This window comes from Enhydra lutris, unplaced genomic scaffold (assembly GCF_002288905.1).
Source record: "Enhydra lutris kenyoni isolate GAN:26980312 unplaced genomic scaffold, ASM228890v2 scaffoldscaffold55, whole genome shotgun sequence".
Classification (NCBI taxonomy): Eukaryota; Metazoa; Chordata; class Mammalia; order Carnivora; family Mustelidae; genus Enhydra; species Enhydra lutris.
In genome coordinates, this window is record NW_019154139.1 from 10,342,296 (window position 1) to 10,360,736 (window position 18,441).

Sequence of the window (18,441 nt, forward strand, 5' to 3'; positions counted from 1 at the left end):
TTTGCCCGTTCTTGAATTTCACACAAATGCAATCGGACAGCACGTGCTCCTTTGTGTCTGGCTTCTTCTCCTCAACATGATCTGGAAGATTCATCCCCGTATTTCGGGTTCTTTTCTATTACCATGTAGCATCCTGAGGGAGGACTATCCCACAGTCTACTCATTCATTCGGACGTTTGCCTGGTTCTCCAACCTGGGCTACTGCGAAGCTGATAGGAGTATCATTGTACGAGTCGCTTCGCAGACTCAAGTGCTCCTTTCTCTCGGGGGCATCTGTGGGGGCAGAAATGCCAGGTCATGGGATGGGTGGATGTCTGCGACCCTTCTTGAAGGGACCGCCAGGCTCCCACAGCCGTCAGACCACCCCCACGGGCAGTGCGGGAGAATTCTGGTTCTCCACACCCTCGCTGACCCTCCGTATGGTTGGGCCCTTGTCGTTGCTCTAGTGGAGGGACTGCTGGGCCACTGCTTTTAAATGACTGAGGTGGAATGCCTTTCCCCATGTTGGTCTGATGTTTTAGCTTGTCCCGGCCACGGAGGAGCGGGTGGGTGGGAGGTGCTCACCTAAGGGGATGTGGTCACAGCCCGGGAGGTGCGGGGGAGCGGGAGGCACGAGTGGGGCTGAGGCAGAGGATGGAAGCCGAGGGATGTCAGGAGGGCTGGTGGGAGGCAACAGAGCATGGCGAGGTTGGGCAGGGCTCTGGGGTCAACTGTCTGGATCCTGGGGCGGCCAGTGGCAGATGTCCCCTCTCCGAGTGGCTCAGGGACGCTCCTTCTCTCATCAAGACAGGGGGCATTTCAAGCCCGGGTGACTTGAAGGTTCAGGGTCCTAGTCCTTCCTTCCTTCTACTTGACTTTTTTTTTTTTTTTAAAGATTTGAGAGAGTTCAAGAGCATGGGTGAGTGGGGGTAGAGCCAGGAGAGGGAGAGAGAGTTGTAAGCAGACTCTCACCCTGAGCGCAGAGCCCGATGCAGGGCTCAGCATCATGACCTGAGCCGAAATCAAGTTGGACGCTCAACTGACCGAGCCCCCCAGGCGCCCCTCTACTTGGCCATTTTTAGCATATCGACAAGGCAGAATGGTAGCAATATGGGAACTTTACCCAAAACCGTCCAAAGGCTGGGAGAGAGAGACTCCCTTTCTTGTAAGAGCAAGGAACCCTTCCCAGATGACCCCCTCCAGCCCTCCACCCCCACTCAAGGCTTCCCCCAGCATCTCAGTGACTGGAACCACCCCGCAGGCCCATTCATAAACTCATCACTGGCTGGGGGAGGGGTACATTTTCCCCATAGCCTACACAGTTGCTCCCCTGCGAGTCTTTCCCTGAACACGCCGGGGATGTTCATAGGGCACTTGCTCATGCTGTTCCCCCGCTTGAAATGCTCTTCTGGATTTTTCTACCTAGAAAAGAACTATCTTAAAGTCACCTCCTGAAGCCGTCTTCTATCCCCAGCTTGGGTTGGGGTCTTCTTGGGGTGCCTACAGCCTCTGGGACCCCACAGAGTGTGGGCCCCAACCTGTGTCTGTGGCCTCGGTGGTGGCAAGGCCAGTCCTTGATCAGCTCCCCCAGGGCCCAGCCTGGACTACCAGGAAAGGCAGTGAGGGGCAGGCAAGGCCGGGTCACTCATCATCCCATCTTGGCCACAGCCCTGTAGATCGCACCACCTGGCCTGGGCTTGCCAGGGCTCACAACCGGGGCCAAGGTTCTGCAGCAGCATAGCTGGCAGCCCTGGGAGGAGGCTTCCAGCCTGGTGGGCCTGGGGCAGCCACGTCCACCAACCCCCCAACCTTGCCCGGGGCTGGCCGTGACCTCTGAGCACAGCCTCAATATAGGACTTGGGCCTGAAAGGCACCCATCTGACGGGGAAGCAAATGAAGGCTTAGAGAGGGGGTGTGGCTTGCCCCATCAGGGACAAAGCTGGTTGGTGGGTTCCCGACCTCTCTCTGAGGCCTGGGCCTTCTCAGACATAGAGACGCACATGAATCACTGCGGGGTCCAGACCTGGTATTTCTAACCGGCTCCCCGGTGACTTGGCCGTGACTGGTGGTCCACGTGGAGAGGGCAAACTCGATTCTCGCCTCCGCCCTGGGAGCTCCCACGCCTCCCTTCAGGAAGGGTGGAGTGCTGGGGGGTGGTGGTGAGGCCCCCACCTTCATAACCCACCCTGCCCCAGCCAGCCTGGACACCAGAGCTGCGGGAACATTTTATTAAGTTAAGAAGGCTCATGGAGCAGGAGAGAAGCCTTCATGGGGCGGCTTGGGCAGTTCCCTGTCCAGCACCACCCCCCCACCCCCGGGCGAGGAGATGAGAACTTAGGGACAGGTGCTGGCTCCCTCTGCCCGTCTGTCCCTCTGTCCAGAGTCCCATGGTGTGGGGCGCCTCAGGGCAGGAAGTAGTTAGTGGGAGGTAGGGTAGGAAGAGGGCGGCTGGCTCCCTGCCTCTCCCACCAGAGTCCACCCTGCCACGACCGCTGCTGGGCGTCTGCTAGGCACCTGGGGCAGGCCCGCGGGCCCAGAAGCCCGGGCAGGCAGCTAGAGCCGGAGGGCGGGCCAGCGATGGAGGCACATGGCCTCCAGGAATTGCTTTTCTCAAAGTATAACGTGTTTTGGAAAAAAAAAAAAAAAAGGGAAAAAAATCTATATAACAATCTCTTCACATATAAAATCCTGAAGAAGGTGCAAGGTAAGACCCAGTGCGAGGGGCGCGCTCAGATACGCAGAGTGTGTGTGTGTGTGTGTGTGTGTGTGTGTGTGTGTGTGTGTGTGTGGTGGGTATGAGTGCATGTGCGGCCCACAGAGGGTGGTGAGAAAGCTTGGCTTCTGACTTCCATCCAGCAGGAAGGAGGGCGACTGACTGGTCCCCTCAGGCCGGGGGAGGGTCTGCTGGCGCAGCTGGGCCACCAGGACCTGGAAGACAAGAGTTGGGGAGCTGCAGGCTCAGGTCGAGCACGGTGGCCCGGAAGGCTGGGCCAGACCCGCTCCTGCTCCTCTGGCTTCTCCCTCCGGAGCCTGGCCCCCAGGGCAGCCTCTCCCGACTGCCTCAGGAGGTCCACAGGGGTCGATCTGAAAGCAGAAGCCCCGGTGGCAGATGTGGCATCAGGAGAGGCAGCGTAAGAAAGCTCTGAAGCCTGGGACATCAAGGATGGCCGTGAGACTAAGTCTCTGGGGGGGCCCAGCCCCGACCATGACATCAGCGGCGTGGAACTCGGTGGAAGGAACGCCGTCATTGATCGGTGACACGGGCCATGGCGCCAGCTTGGAAGGTGGGGCCGGCAAGCCGAATTTGCTGGGGTGCCCAGGGGGGCCCTGACAGGGATACGGGCTCGGCAGGCTGCAGGCGGGGCACCGCGCTAAGTGCCTGCTGTGGCGGGGGGGCACATGGCCACGATCGGGCCCCTGGAACTGCCCCCCTCTTAAGAACATGCCCAGCCCCCTGGCCCCCTGTGGCTAGTGCCACTGTCCCCGCTTACAGAGAGGGAAACCGAGGCCACAGCAAGGGAGAGTCCCAGGGGAGGTGGCACCACGACTCAGGTGTGGGTGAGCCTTGAGCTCCCCGCTCCGGGTCCAGTGCCCCACCAGGCCTCCCCCCAGCTCGGCCCAGCCTCACCCCTCCTCTCCCCTCCCCTTAGCACTCACCTCTACTCAGCCAGGCTGTTGCGCATGGACTCCTTCTCCTGCAGCGCGGCTGTGGCGAGGCGCAGGTGCTCCTTCAGCTGCTCGATCTCCCGCTCCGACCGCGTCTTGATGTGGTTCAGCTCCACGTACACATCCTGGTACTTCCCCGAGGTGAAGCGCTTGTCCTGGGAGGGTGTCCAAGGGCCGTGAGGGCGCGGAGGCCCCTTTCCTGGCCCTGCCTACTGGGCCCACGCCCACCGTGCCCCTGCCGGACAGCACGAAGCCTCCAGGCTCCTCCACGCCCTGGTGGCCCGGTCCCTCCAGATGCTCCCTTGGCAGCCCCCGGCCCGGGAGCACCCTCCCGGCATGGCCCAGGGACGGCGTCCAGCATCACTGTCGTCCCCCAAGATGGGAGCTGAGGCTTAGGGAGGGGAAGCTTCTGTCTAAGACCACACAGCAATGAGTGGCCAAGGTGCAAACCTGGTCAGCCTGGCCCGGGGCTGGGGCCCTTTCTGTGAGTGTGACTCACACATCCTCCCAGAGCCACCAACACCCGGGGGTGCCAAACCCACAGGGACACAGCCCTGGGCGGGCTGCAGTCTCATAGCCCTGGGCCCAAATCTTGGCCCTTCCCACTGCCCGCCGCATGGCTCACTCCTCACTGGAGCGTGGGCGCCCCTGCACGGGGCCTTGGGTCTTTTTCATTCACAGTTGTCTCCCCAGCACCGAGCACGGTGCCCAGCTCACAGTAGGTGCTCAATTAAGTATCTGCTGACTAAATAAAGCCAAGTGTGGCCATGGGCAAGTTGCTTACCCTCTATTAGCCTCAGTGTCTTTGTCTATAAATAGGGACAAGGACACATATAAATAGGGACAAGGACACCGGGAGAGCCATGAATGAGAGGGGAGAAGGCCGGCTGGTAGAGTGGGTGCTCTCGGGATGGGGCACTGAGGCGGGTCCGGAGGGCTCCTGTCCACCAGCTCTGAGTCAGACCCTACCTTCTGGAGCATCTGCAGCTCGTCCCGGAGACATTGTACCTCCTTCTTCAGGTACTGGAGCTCGTTCTCCTTCACTCGCAGCAACACCTAGGGTCATGGGGACCGGGCTGACCCAAGGCCACAGCACCCTGAGGGCTGGCTTCTCTCTGCTTCAGGCCCCCAGAATGTAACTCCCAACCTGCACCAAGACGCACCACACCCCAGGGCCAGGCTCCTCCAGGAAACCCTCTCTGATTTCTCCTTGCTGTCTCACCTCTGTCCATACTGGCAAGTGGGTGTCTCATGATCACTTCTGCTGCCGTCCTAACATAGTACCCCGCCCTCAACTTGAGGGCAAAGAGGGTGACCATAGTGTAGCCCACCAGGGAGCCAGAGAGGGCAGGCCTCCCTACGAAATACTTCATTAACCCTTCCCCAAACCCCAAGGGGCAGGGCTTGCTATTCTGACTTGACCAAGTCAGAGACAGGTTCGGCCAGGACTGGGGAGGCTTAAAAGCTTTGACGCCGAAGCCAGACTGCCAGGTTCAAATCCCAACTCCTGCCGTGACTAGCTGCGAGAGATCCGGCAAGGCACTTGACCTCCCTACGTCTCAGTGCCCTCATCTATAAACAGGGACAGTGATAATATCTACCTTGTATGACTGTCACAGAGATTTGATGAGTTAACAGATATGAAGGCCTTCAAGATGTTCCAGACACAGAGTAAAGCCATAAATAAATTTTCATAAAATAAAGTAAAATAAAATAAAATACTAGGGGATCCTGGGATCACACACATTTTCTCACTCCAACTTCTCCCATTAAGGGGGATGCTAGCCTCCTTTTACAGATGAGCTCCTGGGGCTCAGATTGGTGGGGTGACTTGTCACGGCCACCCAGCAGCTAGGTGGCTCCTGGGGCTCAGAATGGTGGGGTGACTTGCCCTGGCCACCCAGCAGCTAGGTGGCAGGCCCTGGATGGCAGGGCTGGACTCTGGCAGTAGGGTTTTGTCACAGGTGGCCGTCCCAGCTGCAGTGGCTTCTCCTCCCTGGGGCCTGGGCTGGCGGGGCCATGCCATTCCCTGCTGCGGGGCACAGCCAGCCTGTCGGGGTGCTGAGAAGCAGCCAGGCCGCCTGGCACGGGGGTAGGCTTACCTCCAGCTCACAAGAGCTCCGCTCGCTGCCTCGCCCGCAGCCGTCCCCGGTGCCCTGCGAGGCAATGAAGCTGCGCAGCCGGTCGATTTCCTCTGACAGGCGGGCGTGCAGCTCCTGGGAGGCATGGGCGGTCAGTGCAGGGAGGATGGCCACTGCACCCCCCATCACGGGCCGGACTCACCTGGTTGTGGCGCAGCAGCTCCTGGCCCTCCTGCTGGCAGCGTCGCAGGGTGTGCTCCCGCTCCTCAGCCTGCCGCGTCAGGGCCCCGATCTCCAGGCACTTCTGCGAGTACTGCTCCGACAGCACCTGCAGCTCCCGCTTCAGCGCCGCCACGTCGGACCTGTCCCGGGGGCAGAGGAGGGCACGGATGGAGCGGGACTCGGCTTAGGAGAGACGCAAAGCAGCTCCGGACTTCATGTTCCCTCTCTGGTTTTGCCTTCAGCCTGCTGCGGGGCTGGGAACTGGTGACAGGCTCCTTGGGCTGCAGGTGCCCCCTCCATGAGGTAAGGGTTAAGCCTCAAAGGCTTCTGCAGCCCTAACATTCCAGAACCATCCTCTGTGGTGGGGACACCTACTGGCCGAGGGTGGTACTGCAGCCCAGCTCTAGGGGACACGAACCAGAAGCCGCAGAGGCTGAGACCAGCTGGACACGAAGGGGCCTAACGAGGGGGCCTAAGGAACTATCTCGGGGCACTGGCATGGGGGTCTGGCTGAGGGCCCCCTGCCACTGTTCCCTGTGCCAGGTGACGGGATCGGGAGTCTCAGCTGGGGGCAAAACGCCATGTCCTCTGTCAAGGGACCTCGGCACAGGTTCCTGCCTCGACACCAGGGTGGGCAGCTCCTAGCTCAGAACGAGGACCAGCCCGCAGACCCCGGAGTCCGGTGCCATCTTACTGGTGCTGCTTGCGAAGGCCATCGGGGCCCTGCTGGAGACTCCGTGTCTTGCTCAGTTCCCGGCTTAGCTCCTCCTGGTAGGCCTTCTTCATGGCTTCGATGGCTAGAATCAGGGCAAGGGCACGGGGGAGCTTGGGGAGGGGTCAGCAGCAGTAAGCTCCACCTCCTCCAAGCCCCCACGGACCATGCAGACAGGGCCAAAGAGCACTGAGCCGGCCTGTATCAGGCACTGAGTGGCTTTGGGGAAGTTGTTTGACCTCTCTGAGCCTGTCTATCGAGGGAGGATACCAATCACGGTCTGTTGGGATGGGACAGCCCTGGGGAGACACCTCAGAATCTGACCACTGGAACCTCTTGTCACTGACGTCCGGGTGGGATCCCACACAGCCCACCAGCCCTGCAGAGCCTGGGCTGAGCTCCCTGGCCCAGCCCACTGATCGTACTCAACACAAGGACTGCAGCTGCTACAAATGCGTGTAACCTTTCACAGGGGACTTAACCCCCCCGTGCCTCGGGTCCTTTGTTGGAAAACGGGGAGAACAACAGCACCTTCTTTTGTGGGTTACTGGAAGCTGTGCAGAGAGCATTTAGAACAATGCCTGGCCCAGAGTAGATGAACAGAGAGCTCCCGCTGGCTCATTTTCCAGACCGCCAGCAACCAAGGACCAAGTGTTTTCACACTCACACAGGGTGGTTGGGAGGATTAAACAAGCCCTCATCCATAATCTTATCCATAATTCTAAAATCCAAAGGCTCAGAACACTGGAGGTTTTTCATAACTCTTTCGGTGGCAAACCCTGACCTGAACAGACGCAAGGCCATCTGTGGTCATTCGCAGCCCACGTAAGCAGGGCTCTGAGAAGTTTCTTGGTGAAAACCTTTGCACTAGATTTCACAGAAGAGCCCAGACTCTGCTGGGAAGGATATCTCATGGTTGTACTAGGTTATCTCCCTAAAATGCAGAACACACTGGCTCCAGGGTTTGGGATGAGGGGCTGTGGGCCTGAGTGCATGAAGCACGTGGCTCAGTGCTGGCAGATGGAAAGATCTAGATCAAGGGACTTCTCTCACCACTGCCGTGATTCTGGAAAACCCACGGGAGTTCCTGGGATGTGCCAGACCCACACGGGAGGTATGCAGGGAACACAGGGAGGGAGGGAGATGTTCAACATCTCGGGCGTTCCTGTTTCTGGCTTGGGAGAGCAGAGGGTGGGGTTCAGGGCCCGGCTCTGCAGTCAGGGTGCTCTGAGCTCTAACTCCCGCTCTTCCATCTCCAAGCTGTGCCGTCTGGGACAAGTCACTAACCTCTCTGAGCCCCCGTTTCCTCATCTGTGAAATGGGGTCCCTCCGTCAGGCACCGCAAAGAGCTAGGGGTGCTGGCATGGGGAACGTGGCTTAGCAACAGCTCACAGCTTTGCTCCTGCCCTCCCCAGGGTCCAGCCCGCCCCACTCCCAGGGCCACAGCTGAGCAGTCTGTGCCCCAGCAAATGGTGCGCACCTGGGCATGGAGTTGGCGCCCAGTGTGGGCGTGCACCTTAGGGTGAGATCCCCAGTGGCTGCGGGTCCCTGAGGGAGAGGAGCTACAACCCAGGAGGACGTGGGGGTTCAGGGAGGCTGCTGCCTCGGTTTCCCCTTCTCATGTAGAAGCAGAGGCCAGTTCTGGGGGCTTCACCCCCTCCTAGACCCCAAGTTTGGCACTAGACTCCCTCCACCTTATTTAAAGTGCTCCCCGATTTCAGCGTGGACTCGCAGCGGGAGGCTGGTGGGGCCCAGGGTCCTCACCTGAGGCCGTGGCCGCGGTCTCCTCGGCCAGGAGCCACTCCTTCTCCTGCTGCAGCCGCTGTAGCTCGCGCTCGTGATGCCGCTGCAGCTCCGCCATGACCTGCTGGTGCGAGGACTCCATCTCGGCCAGACTGCGCTCGCACGCTTCCTGCGGGCGGGAGTCCAGCTGGGTCCCAGGGCTGCCCCCACTGCCAGGATGGTGGCCGTTCCCCAGCCTCAGGGTCACACCCGCCCCGGGCCAGTCCTCTCCATCTCTCCGCTCTGGAGCCGGGCCCCACCTACCACACCTGCCCCTGCTCCAAGAATCCACAAACCTCACCCTGTCACTCTCCTCTCCCAGCCCTTTGGGGACTCCTGTCCCACGGGGTCAAATCCCTGCTCCTGTGTCTGACCCTCGTGGCCTCAGGCCGGGCCTTTCCCCACCAAGGAACTCCAGTTAGGAGAAATCATTCGTGGCATGGCCACAGCTCTGAGCTTTGGCTAAGGCTAAGCCCTCTGCCTGGAACGTTCTTCTGCAACTTTCTCTTCCAGGGTAATGGACTTGGCCTGCAGTCCAGCTTAATGTCCTTCCTGCTCTATCTCTGGACAGCCTCTGCCCTGGCTCCGCCAGACTGTACATTCTCCAAAGACAAGGAAGACCTGATTCAGCTCGGAGCCCCCCAGGGTCCAGACCAGAGCCTAACAGGTGGCAGGTGCTGAGTGAGCCGACACCGACGACGTCACAGAACAGGGCCTGTAGACAAGGCCGGCAAGTGTTTAAAAAATTGATGTACGCACTGCTTCGGAGAGTCACCTGCGACAGGTGCGTGGGGGGGCAGTTGGGTGTTGTCACCACATTTTTAGTAACCCCCCCGCTGACTGCAAAGAAGTCACATGTGTGGGGCGCCTGGGTGGCTCAGCGGGTTAAAGCCTCTGCTTTCGGCTCAGGTCATGATCTCAGGGTCCTGGGATCGAGCCCCGCGTCGGGCTCTCTGCTCAGCAGGGAGCCTGCTTCTCCCTCTCTCTCTGCCTGCCTCTCTGACTACTTGTGATGTCTCTCTCTGTCAAATAAATAAATAAAATCTTTAAAAAAAAAAAAAGTCACATGTGTACAAAGATTCTCGGGCAGGGGTATTCCCTACGGGAAGGTTGGTAAGAGATGAAAACCAGAAACAACACCTAGCAAGGGAGCCCATTTATTTAAGGGCCCTGGGCAGATGGGGAAGGGCAGAGCTGCCCACGTGGACGGCTGTGGAAAGGTGTCCCAAAAGTTAGGTGACTCAAGCTTGTCTCTGACAACACGTACTGTGTGATCCCACTCGCCGAAACAACACAGAGGTACGCATTCCAGTCCACATGTGTCAAACACAGCAGAAGGTATGGGGCACGCCGTGGGGGTAGAGTAGGGGTGCCCAGGGATGCCCACGTCCTACTCCCTAGAACCTCTGAATGTGTCACCTTATGTGGAAGCCGGGAACTGAGGTTGCTAATCAGCTGACCTGAAAATAGGGAGACCATCGTGGATTAATCCCTGGGCCAGAGTCGTCACGGGGCCTCGGATGCGGAAGTGGAGGCAGGAGGGCAGAGAGGGAAAAGTGACCATGCAAGGTCAGTGATGGGAAGTAAAGGCGCCTGACTCTCCATTATTGCAGGCTTTGTAGATGGGGCCAGGAGCCCAGGAATGCAGGGGGTCAGAAGCTGCAGGTCTCACCCAGAACCCGCGGAAAGGATTTGAGCCCAGCGAGACCCCGGTTAAGCTGCCCCACTTCAAGTCCACGACAAGATACATCCTTGATATAAGCTGCAGTAATTTGTTCCAGCAGCAACAGGAAACTCCTGGGATGTGCTCCGATGGTGAGCAAGGTGACCCTTGGAGGGGGCAGAGCAGGCAGGGGAAGCAGAGCCCCCGTGGTCATTTCTAACCTTTTGATTGGATTGAATTTTTGAAGACGTAAACGTATTTGTTATGTAACGAAATTTAAGAGCACTAAGGAAAGGGGAAGAGCCGTGGAGGAAACCGAAGCCGAGAGCCAGATAAGAGAATATATCCCAGGCTACAGCATACCTCGCGGCGTGGGGGGGGCTGACCCCCACCTCTCCAGCCCCTGCACCGGGGGCTATAAGGACCGGTATGGGGGAAGGGCCAGGTGTTCTGAGTGGGGGGGCAGGTGACGCCTATCCCCCTCCAGTCAGAACAAGGGAACATGGTTTTGCAGTTTCACACACCGGGTCCTGATCCTCGCTGTACCAGTGTGAACTTGAATGAGCCCCTTCCCCACGGAGCCTCAGTGTCCTCCTCTATAAAACAGGCCCATAAGACCAACTCATGAGGGTCCCTAAGATAAGCCCACCTACAGAGATGGGCCCAATGACACAGGCCGACCTGGCAGCTAACAGGGGGTCCAGAGGCAGGAACCAGCCTATGAGGAAGGAGGGGCTCCTAGAAGGCCCAGTGTGGCTCTCTCTGATCTACCTTCAGGAGGGCCCAAGGTGTCCAGTGGCCACCTCTGATAGGGATCCAAGTAGAACAAGAAATGCCCGTTACTCTGCAGGAAGCTGGGGGAGGGGGCATAAAGGAGACACAGGAGCCCTGGCCGGTGAAGCCCCAGAACCGCCCCCCCAACCCCAGCTACTGTCCTATGTGGTCAGCTCCACAAGCTGAAAGAGGGGCGCCCACCCAGAGGAAGATATCAGGTGCCAAACCCCTCCCCAGCTGTCACCTCTCCAGGGTCCCCTGAATCCCCAGCCACCTCCTCCTGGGTCAGAGGGGGTAGAGATGGCTCAGCTCCTCTTCTGGCGCCCCCACCTCTGGGGCCCCTCCTCTACCTGTCTTTGGCTCTGTTTTCTTATCATTCCCTTCTCACCTGCACCCCCCAATTCCATTTGCACCCCTGCCCATCCCAACCTAACAGGATGAAATGGCTGACAGCCCTTTGTGTGCCCAGTGGCCCCCTGGGGACCAGGAAGCCTGGACTGCAGACACAGGTCTGCCTCTAGCTTGAAGGTCTCACCTCCTATGCCTCAGTTTCCCCACCCATAAGCTGAGCAATCAAAGCGGTGCTCTCCAAACTTCATTTAAGTGAGAAATCTTTTCCCAAAAGAAATCTAATGCAGGTTCCAACAGTATAACAGACAGATAAGGCTGCTCTGATGCCAGATACCGATGGCTGTGAATGGAACGACCCAGAAAGGCAGCTCCTGCAGTGTCCAGGGGCTCCGAGTATACTTTGAAGCCCTCTGGGTAATGGTCTCTGAGGGGTGTCCCAGCTGCCTGGGGCATCAGGGGCAGGCAGGGCCTCACCCAGCCTGAAGAAGCCCCACCCACTCCTTCCTCTGGCCTCAAGGGAGCCTTTGACAACCCTGGTCCCTCCCGCCTACCCTGCTCCATTCCCCGATCCACATCAGGTGACTCCCAAAGCTAGCCCCCCCTCCCCCAGCCAGGTCCCAACTCCCTTTGACCCTGGTCTCCCTTCAGCTGAACACTCCACCCATCACTCAGCCCCATGGGGCTCCCTGGCCTTGCACAGCGGCCCAGACTCAGGGCCCCTGGAGGCTCCCCACTGTCTTCCTTGGGCCCAGTCACCCAGTCCTCACCTCTCCCTGCACTCACCCTCCTGAAGGCCTCTCTCCCCCAGCCCCCGTCCTAGCCCCTGACATCGCCCTTGCCCACTCCCAAACTCCCCTCCGCGCCAACACCACTTTCCTGATATCATTGTCCGACCCCAAAGCCCCTCAGGTCTGCGGAATGAGATCCCGGTTCCTTGGCTTGCTGGATGTCTTCACTGTAGACACCTACTGGCCCTCCACCTTCTGCCCCGGCCCGTGCCCCCACCCCAAAACCGCCCCGCACAGCCACCTCCAACCCTGAAACTTCTAGAAGGCCCCGCGCTCAGAGCCCAGGACCCCAGCAGTCTCTTCTACTTCAGGCAACGGCGTGCTGACTGGAGACAACCGACGGTCTACTCTTCACAACTCTGTCACACATTTGTTAAGCGAAGCCATTTTAAAAACTAAATGATATAAACTTATAATTAACTATACGGAAAACAAAGGTGATACTCAAAATTCATCACTTCTTAATTATTTCACTGCATTTTATTATTGTCTATGCTCTTGAGTTTTTTTGTTGTTTTTTTTTTTTAAGATTTTATTTTTAAGTGATCTCTACACCCAACGTGGGGGCTGGGACTCAAGGACCCCGAGATCAGGAGTCCCGCGCTCCATGGACGGAGCCGGCCGGGCGCCGATGTGCTCTCAGGTTTATTTACATCTTCTGCATCTTGTCTGGTGGAAGTGCTTTATGATTCTGTGCACATATCTCTTCCCAAATCGGTGTTCGGGGACATCAGCCACAGCGGGAGTATGTACACCATGGAAGTTGGGAAACATCACAAATCAGGGCTTGATATATTGTTTTGTGACTGTCTGGACGTTAGCAAGGGCTGAGAAAATGCTAATAATGTAGATTAAACTCCCATGTCTGCCAAATTTTTAACCATCACACTGGAACTAGAACACAGACCTGAGAACATACTCCTACACGGAATTTTCTCAAAAGAAAACTATTATCCAGTTCGGTCAAGAAGTTACTCATGACATTGACCAAGTAAAGCTGTGACATATGTCTTCTCATTTTACTCAATGACGTGAACAAAACTGTTAGCCAACATTCATGTTAGAACAATCCTCGTTTGCCAGTTAGCGACGGTACAAGCATTCGGAAAAACCAGTGGAAAGTATTCTGACACGAGTCAGATCGCTATAGACGGAATTCACAAGGAAAGGGATATATTTTGTATTTGTACACTGTATCCTAAATGTCCTTTGTATCAGTAAAATTGATAGTAAGCCATGGCCAAATGTCCCCAGAGGAACAAAATCAGCCCTAGCTTGAGAACCACTTGCCCCAGGCAAACCAAGTATCCCCTGGGGGCTACCGGAGGGTTCCCACGTCCCGCAGGCCACCTGCCGCAGGGTCTTGGCCTGACAGGCACGAGCGGGATCTCTCCGGCCTGAGGCAGCAACCCTGGAGGCCTGCCCGTTGGGATCCCACTCCCCACTGGGTCTCCTTCCTGGGTGGTATGGGAGAAGGGGTCCAAGTGCAGAGTGTCACGGGGAGCTCACACACGGGCTCTGCAGTCAGCCGGAACCGAACTCACATCCCACCTCTGACCTCTGCAGCTCAGCTGACCTCGGGCAAGTCCCATAAGCTCAGTGGCTTGTCTGTAAAATGGGCACAGTGATCACGTCTACCCGAGGGACACTTTGAATGAGACACTGCAGGTCAAATGACACCCGTGGGCGTCAAAACACTCCCAGAACATTGGCTGCTCTCTGAAAGCTCGGCAACCAGAAGCCTGCCCGCAGCCCCCACCGAACAGCCCCTCGGCCTCACCTGCGAGATGTAGCCTGGGGGGACGTGGCCATCTTCCTGGGACCGGGGTGTACCCTGTGGAACTTCTCCCTGAAGACGCCATGCCTCCAGCTGGGCACGAAGAGACTGGACCTACAAGGGGATGGGGGGGGTGGTCAGTGGGAAGCTGGAAGCTGGGAAAGGGGTGCTGGGAGGCAGTGAGGAGCCCTGGGTTCGAGCAGGGGAAGCAGCTGGTGGTGGAAATGCAGGCAAAGGGGACATTTCAGCTGTTTCCTGGAAGGCCAGGTCAGTGACCCAGAAGAACTTTGTCCCAGAGAAGACTAAACAGGGTTGGGAGCAGGACACTGTGGTCACAGACACTGATCGCATTACGTAGGAGGTGGTCTCTGAGCCTCAGTTTCCCACCAGTACAACTGTGACGAGGTCTACCCTCTGGGACCCTGAGACTGCTCAGGGAGCCAATACAGGTAAAGGAGGCCGAGGAGGAGGTATACAGAAGGTGCTTAATAAGTGGTCTCTCCCTCTTCCTTTCTCTGTGGTTGCTGAGGACAAAACGAAGAAGGAAAAAATGCCCCAAAACAAGAAACACCGAGGTCCAGGAAAAAAGATTGCAGTTTCTAAGAGTCTGCGGTCTCAGCGAATCGGGGTTGAGCTCCCCATCACTAGGTATGCCAGATAAATGCCACAGTGTGACCACAGGCATAGGTGGGGTGCTGGTGGCGCGAGGGAGCTCCCGGAGGCCAGCAATGATGCCTACCTCCTTCTCCAGGGCCTCGTGGCTATCACCTGGGGGCCCCCGGCGCTCCCCGCGGCTCTGGTTGAGCAGGGCGGTGAGAGGCACCCGCTTGTTCTCCCGCAGGGGCAGCTTCTCCAGCTCCTGCCACTTCTTCTCAATCTCCTCACTGAGCCGGCTCTGCTGGTCCTCAGTCAGCGGGGCACCCAGACCCCGGCGCGGCCCCTCGCCAGCTGCGGTCTCCGGCGTCCGGCCGTCCGTGGCCTCAAACCACTTGCGTCGCTCCTCGGAGCGCTGGGCCAGGTCCCGCTCCAGCTCCTCCTGCTTGGCCGGGCGGTCGAGCGTGCGGGCCGGGCCGCGGACCCGCTGCGGGGAGCCCTGCGTCAGCGGGGACAGCTCCACGTAGTCCAGGGCCTGCCGCTGCCCATCCGCCTTCCGCGGGCCGCCCCGACCGATGACCTCAGAGCCCCCCCGCTGCTCTCCCGCCTTCAGGGAGCCCTTCTGGGTGCTGTAGCCGTGCAGCGAGTTCTCCTTGTTGCATTCCGAGAGCCTGGGGGGGCCAGCAGAGCCTCGTCAGGGGATGGAGTGAAGAGTCAAGCACTTGTGCAGTGCCCCGCTGCCCCCCCAGCCGGGGCTGGACCCCCATCTAGAGGTTAAGACCTGGGCTTCATCACTAACAGACCCTGGCAACCATTCCAGGGCCCGCACTCAGCAGCAGAGGAACCAGGAGAGCTGGGTTCCCTGTTGGGCCCCCAGGGACCTCATCTGTAACATGGGTCGACAAAGCCACTCGTAGGACGGACACGAGGCCCCGTGGGAGGGCAAGCGTGCAAAGCAACCAGGGCCCTTGGCCAGTGCTGGTCATAGAATCATCACCAGAAGTGTGGTTTAAGGCACGGTCCGGGAGAGGCTCATGGGAGAAGAGGGAAAACAAGGTGAACAGTGGTGAAGAGCCGGACGGTGACCAGAGCGCCGACTGCGGCAGGCCTCCCCTTGCTCCATTAGCAACAGCAGGGTACATAAGTGAGCCAGCCAGAAACGACACCCCGCCCCCAGCACCCCTTGCAGCTGCGGGGCCCCGTGACTACATTCTGGCCAAGGGTGTGGTTCCCTTTAAAGGACGGGCCATGCCGTGGCTGGACTCCGGGCTGGGACTCCGTGAGAATCGAGCCAGACACAAAGGTGTGAGCTCTGGGCCGTAGAGCTGCCCCACCAGGTCTGGATCATGCACTTCTGGATTGTTCTGGAGAGAGAAAGCAAGCTCTCCCTTATTTTTGCCTCTGTGTGTGGCGGGGGGGGGGGCTTCTTTGTTAGAGCCACTGGGCCTACAGACTATCTGAAAGTCCAGCCGCAAAGGCCCCCGAGTCCACAGGGGGCTTCCGTGCACATCCCTCCCACGAAGCCGACGTCACACTCGGCACGACAGATGAGAAATCGGACCCTCAGACAAGGAAGTCACTGGCCTGGGATTGAACAGCTAAAGTTTGGCCCAGGAGTGGGGCTCAGACTTGGGTCCCCCACCATCAGACGCTGCTCGTGCCGTCCAACTGCTGTGGTTCCCAGCCCCCTGCGGGCAGTGAGCGTTTATACTGTGTGGGGGCTTTCCCAGCAGCCCAGTCCCCCTACCCCCCAGCACGGCGACCTCGGGCGGGGTGAGCACCTCACCCAGATGACCTAACCACACACTCTCCCTAGCACAGGCTTAGACATGGCTCCCACGGCTCCCAGACAGTCGGCTACCTCTAGGGGGCCTTTGACTCACTGGCATCTTCTCCAAAGAGTCAAGGTCCCCTCCCCTCCTTTCAGGATGTGGGGACCATAACGGGATGGCAGGCAAACCTCAGATCCTCCAGGTATTTTCAGGTGAGTGCCAACAATGCTCACTGCTTCTCTCCATTCTGTTGATGGAGAAACTGAGGCCCCGGAGGTACAACCACGGGGCCTTCGGCTGGGTGCCAGAACCCCACTCAGGGACGCAGGGGTGGGTGCCTCCCTCAAGGTCCCAGGCTGGCTTGGCACATACTTGGTGACATCCGGGGCCGTGGTGGGCCGCACAGTCTTCCTTAGAGCCTCGATCCAGTTTCGCCGGATACCCGAGGTCATGGCCGACAAGGTATAGACGGCGTCCTTGGTCTGCAAGTCCACCCCGCGGGCAGGTTTGCCACATGGCCAGCCCTGCCCCCCACCCCTGCTCCCTCGCCACTGCATGCCCCAGGGAGGGTGACCCTTTCCCTGCAGGACGGAACCCAAGGTCCTGCGTCCAGGGAGGAGCGGGGGGTGCCAAAGCTACCTCCACTGGTGGCTCCAGGATCTCCCCAACATCCCGCCCTCCCCTGCCACCTGTGATCTCTGGGGCCTCCCCAGACACGACAGGCGTTGGCAGCAGAGCTTCTGACCGGCTCTGAGGACCGCCTCCGTGACAGCGGGTGACAGGAGCCGGTCACGAAGCCCGCCCCCCGCCCCCCATGCCACCCCGGCTGCATGAGGCTTACGTGGATCTGGAAGCCATAGTTGCGCTGCACGGCGTACTCGGTGACATCCGTACAGGAGCGCAGGTCGATCTCGCCATCCAGCTCATCGGCCTGCCGCAGGGAGGCCCATGATCGTCCACGCCTTCCACTGCCCCCACCCGGGCCCCCTGCCCCGATCCCCTTCCAGGGCCCCCCAGCACCTGACAGGGGCAGAGAACGCCCCCATTCGGTCTCACCTCCTCAGCGGTGGAGTCCCGGTAGTACTTAAGGCTGGAATCCGTCAGCACAAACCAGTGCTTCTTCCACTGCGAAGGAAAGGGGGCAGTGAGTGAGGGGAGAGGGGCTGCAGGCGTGGGGGAGGACAAAACAGGGGTGTGGGCACCATTCTGCAGCTGTCCTCGGTGCTGCTGGGTTGACGGCAACCTCTTCTGCCCTGCTGATGGCCCGGGGGGCAGGGGACAGAGCGGAAGCAGAAACTCCAGATCTGAAGCCTGGCCCCTCAAGGGGCAGCATCTGTGAAATGGGTTGGCTTTTCTTCAGTGCTGACACCTTCCCTTTCCTTCTGGGAGCCCTTCTCTGATGTGTTGGCAGTCCTGTAGCCCTCCTGACCCTCTCCATTGAGATCACCATGGTTCCTACACGCAATCCCTCCAGTGCAGACGAGGAAGGGGCTGTGACCTGTGTAAGGTCATTCGTCTGGCAAGTCAGGGAGCAGAACTTTACATGTCTCTTCCCCTAGACCCCTCTAGGTCACCTCAGTAGCCAAGGACAAGTGTGCCAGAGTGAATGGAAGGTGGCCTGGGGGGAGGTGTCTGAACATGGGTCCTATTCTGTTCGCTGAGCCGGGTGTCGGTTACACACGTATTCAGCTTGTGAGAGGATATTCTCTGCACATTTATGACTTGGGTCCCTTTCTGCAGTGCCTGTCTGCTCCAGTGGGGTGAGGCCGGCAGGCCGCGGAGGGCAGGGGAGGGGTAGCAGAACAGCTCATTATTAAATACTCCAAGCTCAGCCCATCCCTGGGCTTCTGGCCATTGGCTGGAATGCCAGTCGAAGTCCACCCACTCCCAGGGTCAGCACATGCCACCCAGTCCTCGGCCCTCCAGGGGCTCCCCCACACCAACAAACTCTATCCAAGTCTAAGTCTAAATACTTAGTGTTCTTTCCTTAAGAAGATGGCAAGTTTTCAAGGATGTGCCAGAATGATACTTTCGACTTCTTTGTACACAGCCTCTCCTAAGAAATAGGGTTTAGCATCCAAGAGACCTAGGTTACAATTATTTTATCCCTTGCTAGCTGTGTGTCTTTGATCAGGTATTTTGACCTCTCTGAGCTTCATTCTTCTTGGCTTGGCAAGCAGGACTAATAAGAAGTCTCCTAAGCCTTGTGAGGTTAGAAGTATCTATCCCTTCCTTGTATGTCTCTCGTGGCACTTAGCATAGGGTCAAGCACGAGGTTAC

General features: G+C 58.7%; 1 protein-coding gene across 2 annotated transcripts in view; it reads right to left on the reverse strand.

The window, feature by feature from the left end:
* Positions 1 to 2,202: 2,202 nt before the first annotated feature.
* The window catches only part of LOC111157603 (TRIO and F-actin binding protein), a 52,345-nt gene continuing 36,106 nt past the window's right edge, over positions 2,203 to 18,441 (reverse strand). For both annotated transcript variants that reach the window (XM_022519158.1, XM_022519159.1), the window contains 12 exons: positions 17,218 to 17,286; positions 17,003 to 17,092; positions 16,534 to 16,643; positions 14,535 to 15,060; positions 13,799 to 13,909; positions 8,425 to 8,572; positions 6,643 to 6,745; positions 5,929 to 6,088; positions 5,748 to 5,861; positions 4,615 to 4,701; positions 3,637 to 3,800; positions 2,203 to 2,907 (listed from right to left, as the gene is read on the reverse strand). In XM_022519158.1, the coding sequence (XP_022374866.1) occupies positions 3,639 to 3,800; positions 4,615 to 4,701; positions 5,748 to 5,861; positions 5,929 to 6,088; positions 6,643 to 6,745; positions 8,425 to 8,572; positions 13,799 to 13,909; positions 14,535 to 15,060; positions 16,534 to 16,643; positions 17,003 to 17,092; positions 17,218 to 17,286 (1,680 nt within the window). In that variant the 3' untranslated portion in view covers positions 2,203 to 2,907; positions 3,637 to 3,638. The remainder of the gene's footprint in view (positions 2,908 to 3,636; positions 3,801 to 4,614; positions 4,702 to 5,747; positions 5,862 to 5,928; positions 6,089 to 6,642; positions 6,746 to 8,424; positions 8,573 to 13,798; positions 13,910 to 14,534; positions 15,061 to 16,533; positions 16,644 to 17,002; positions 17,093 to 17,217; positions 17,287 to 18,441) is intronic.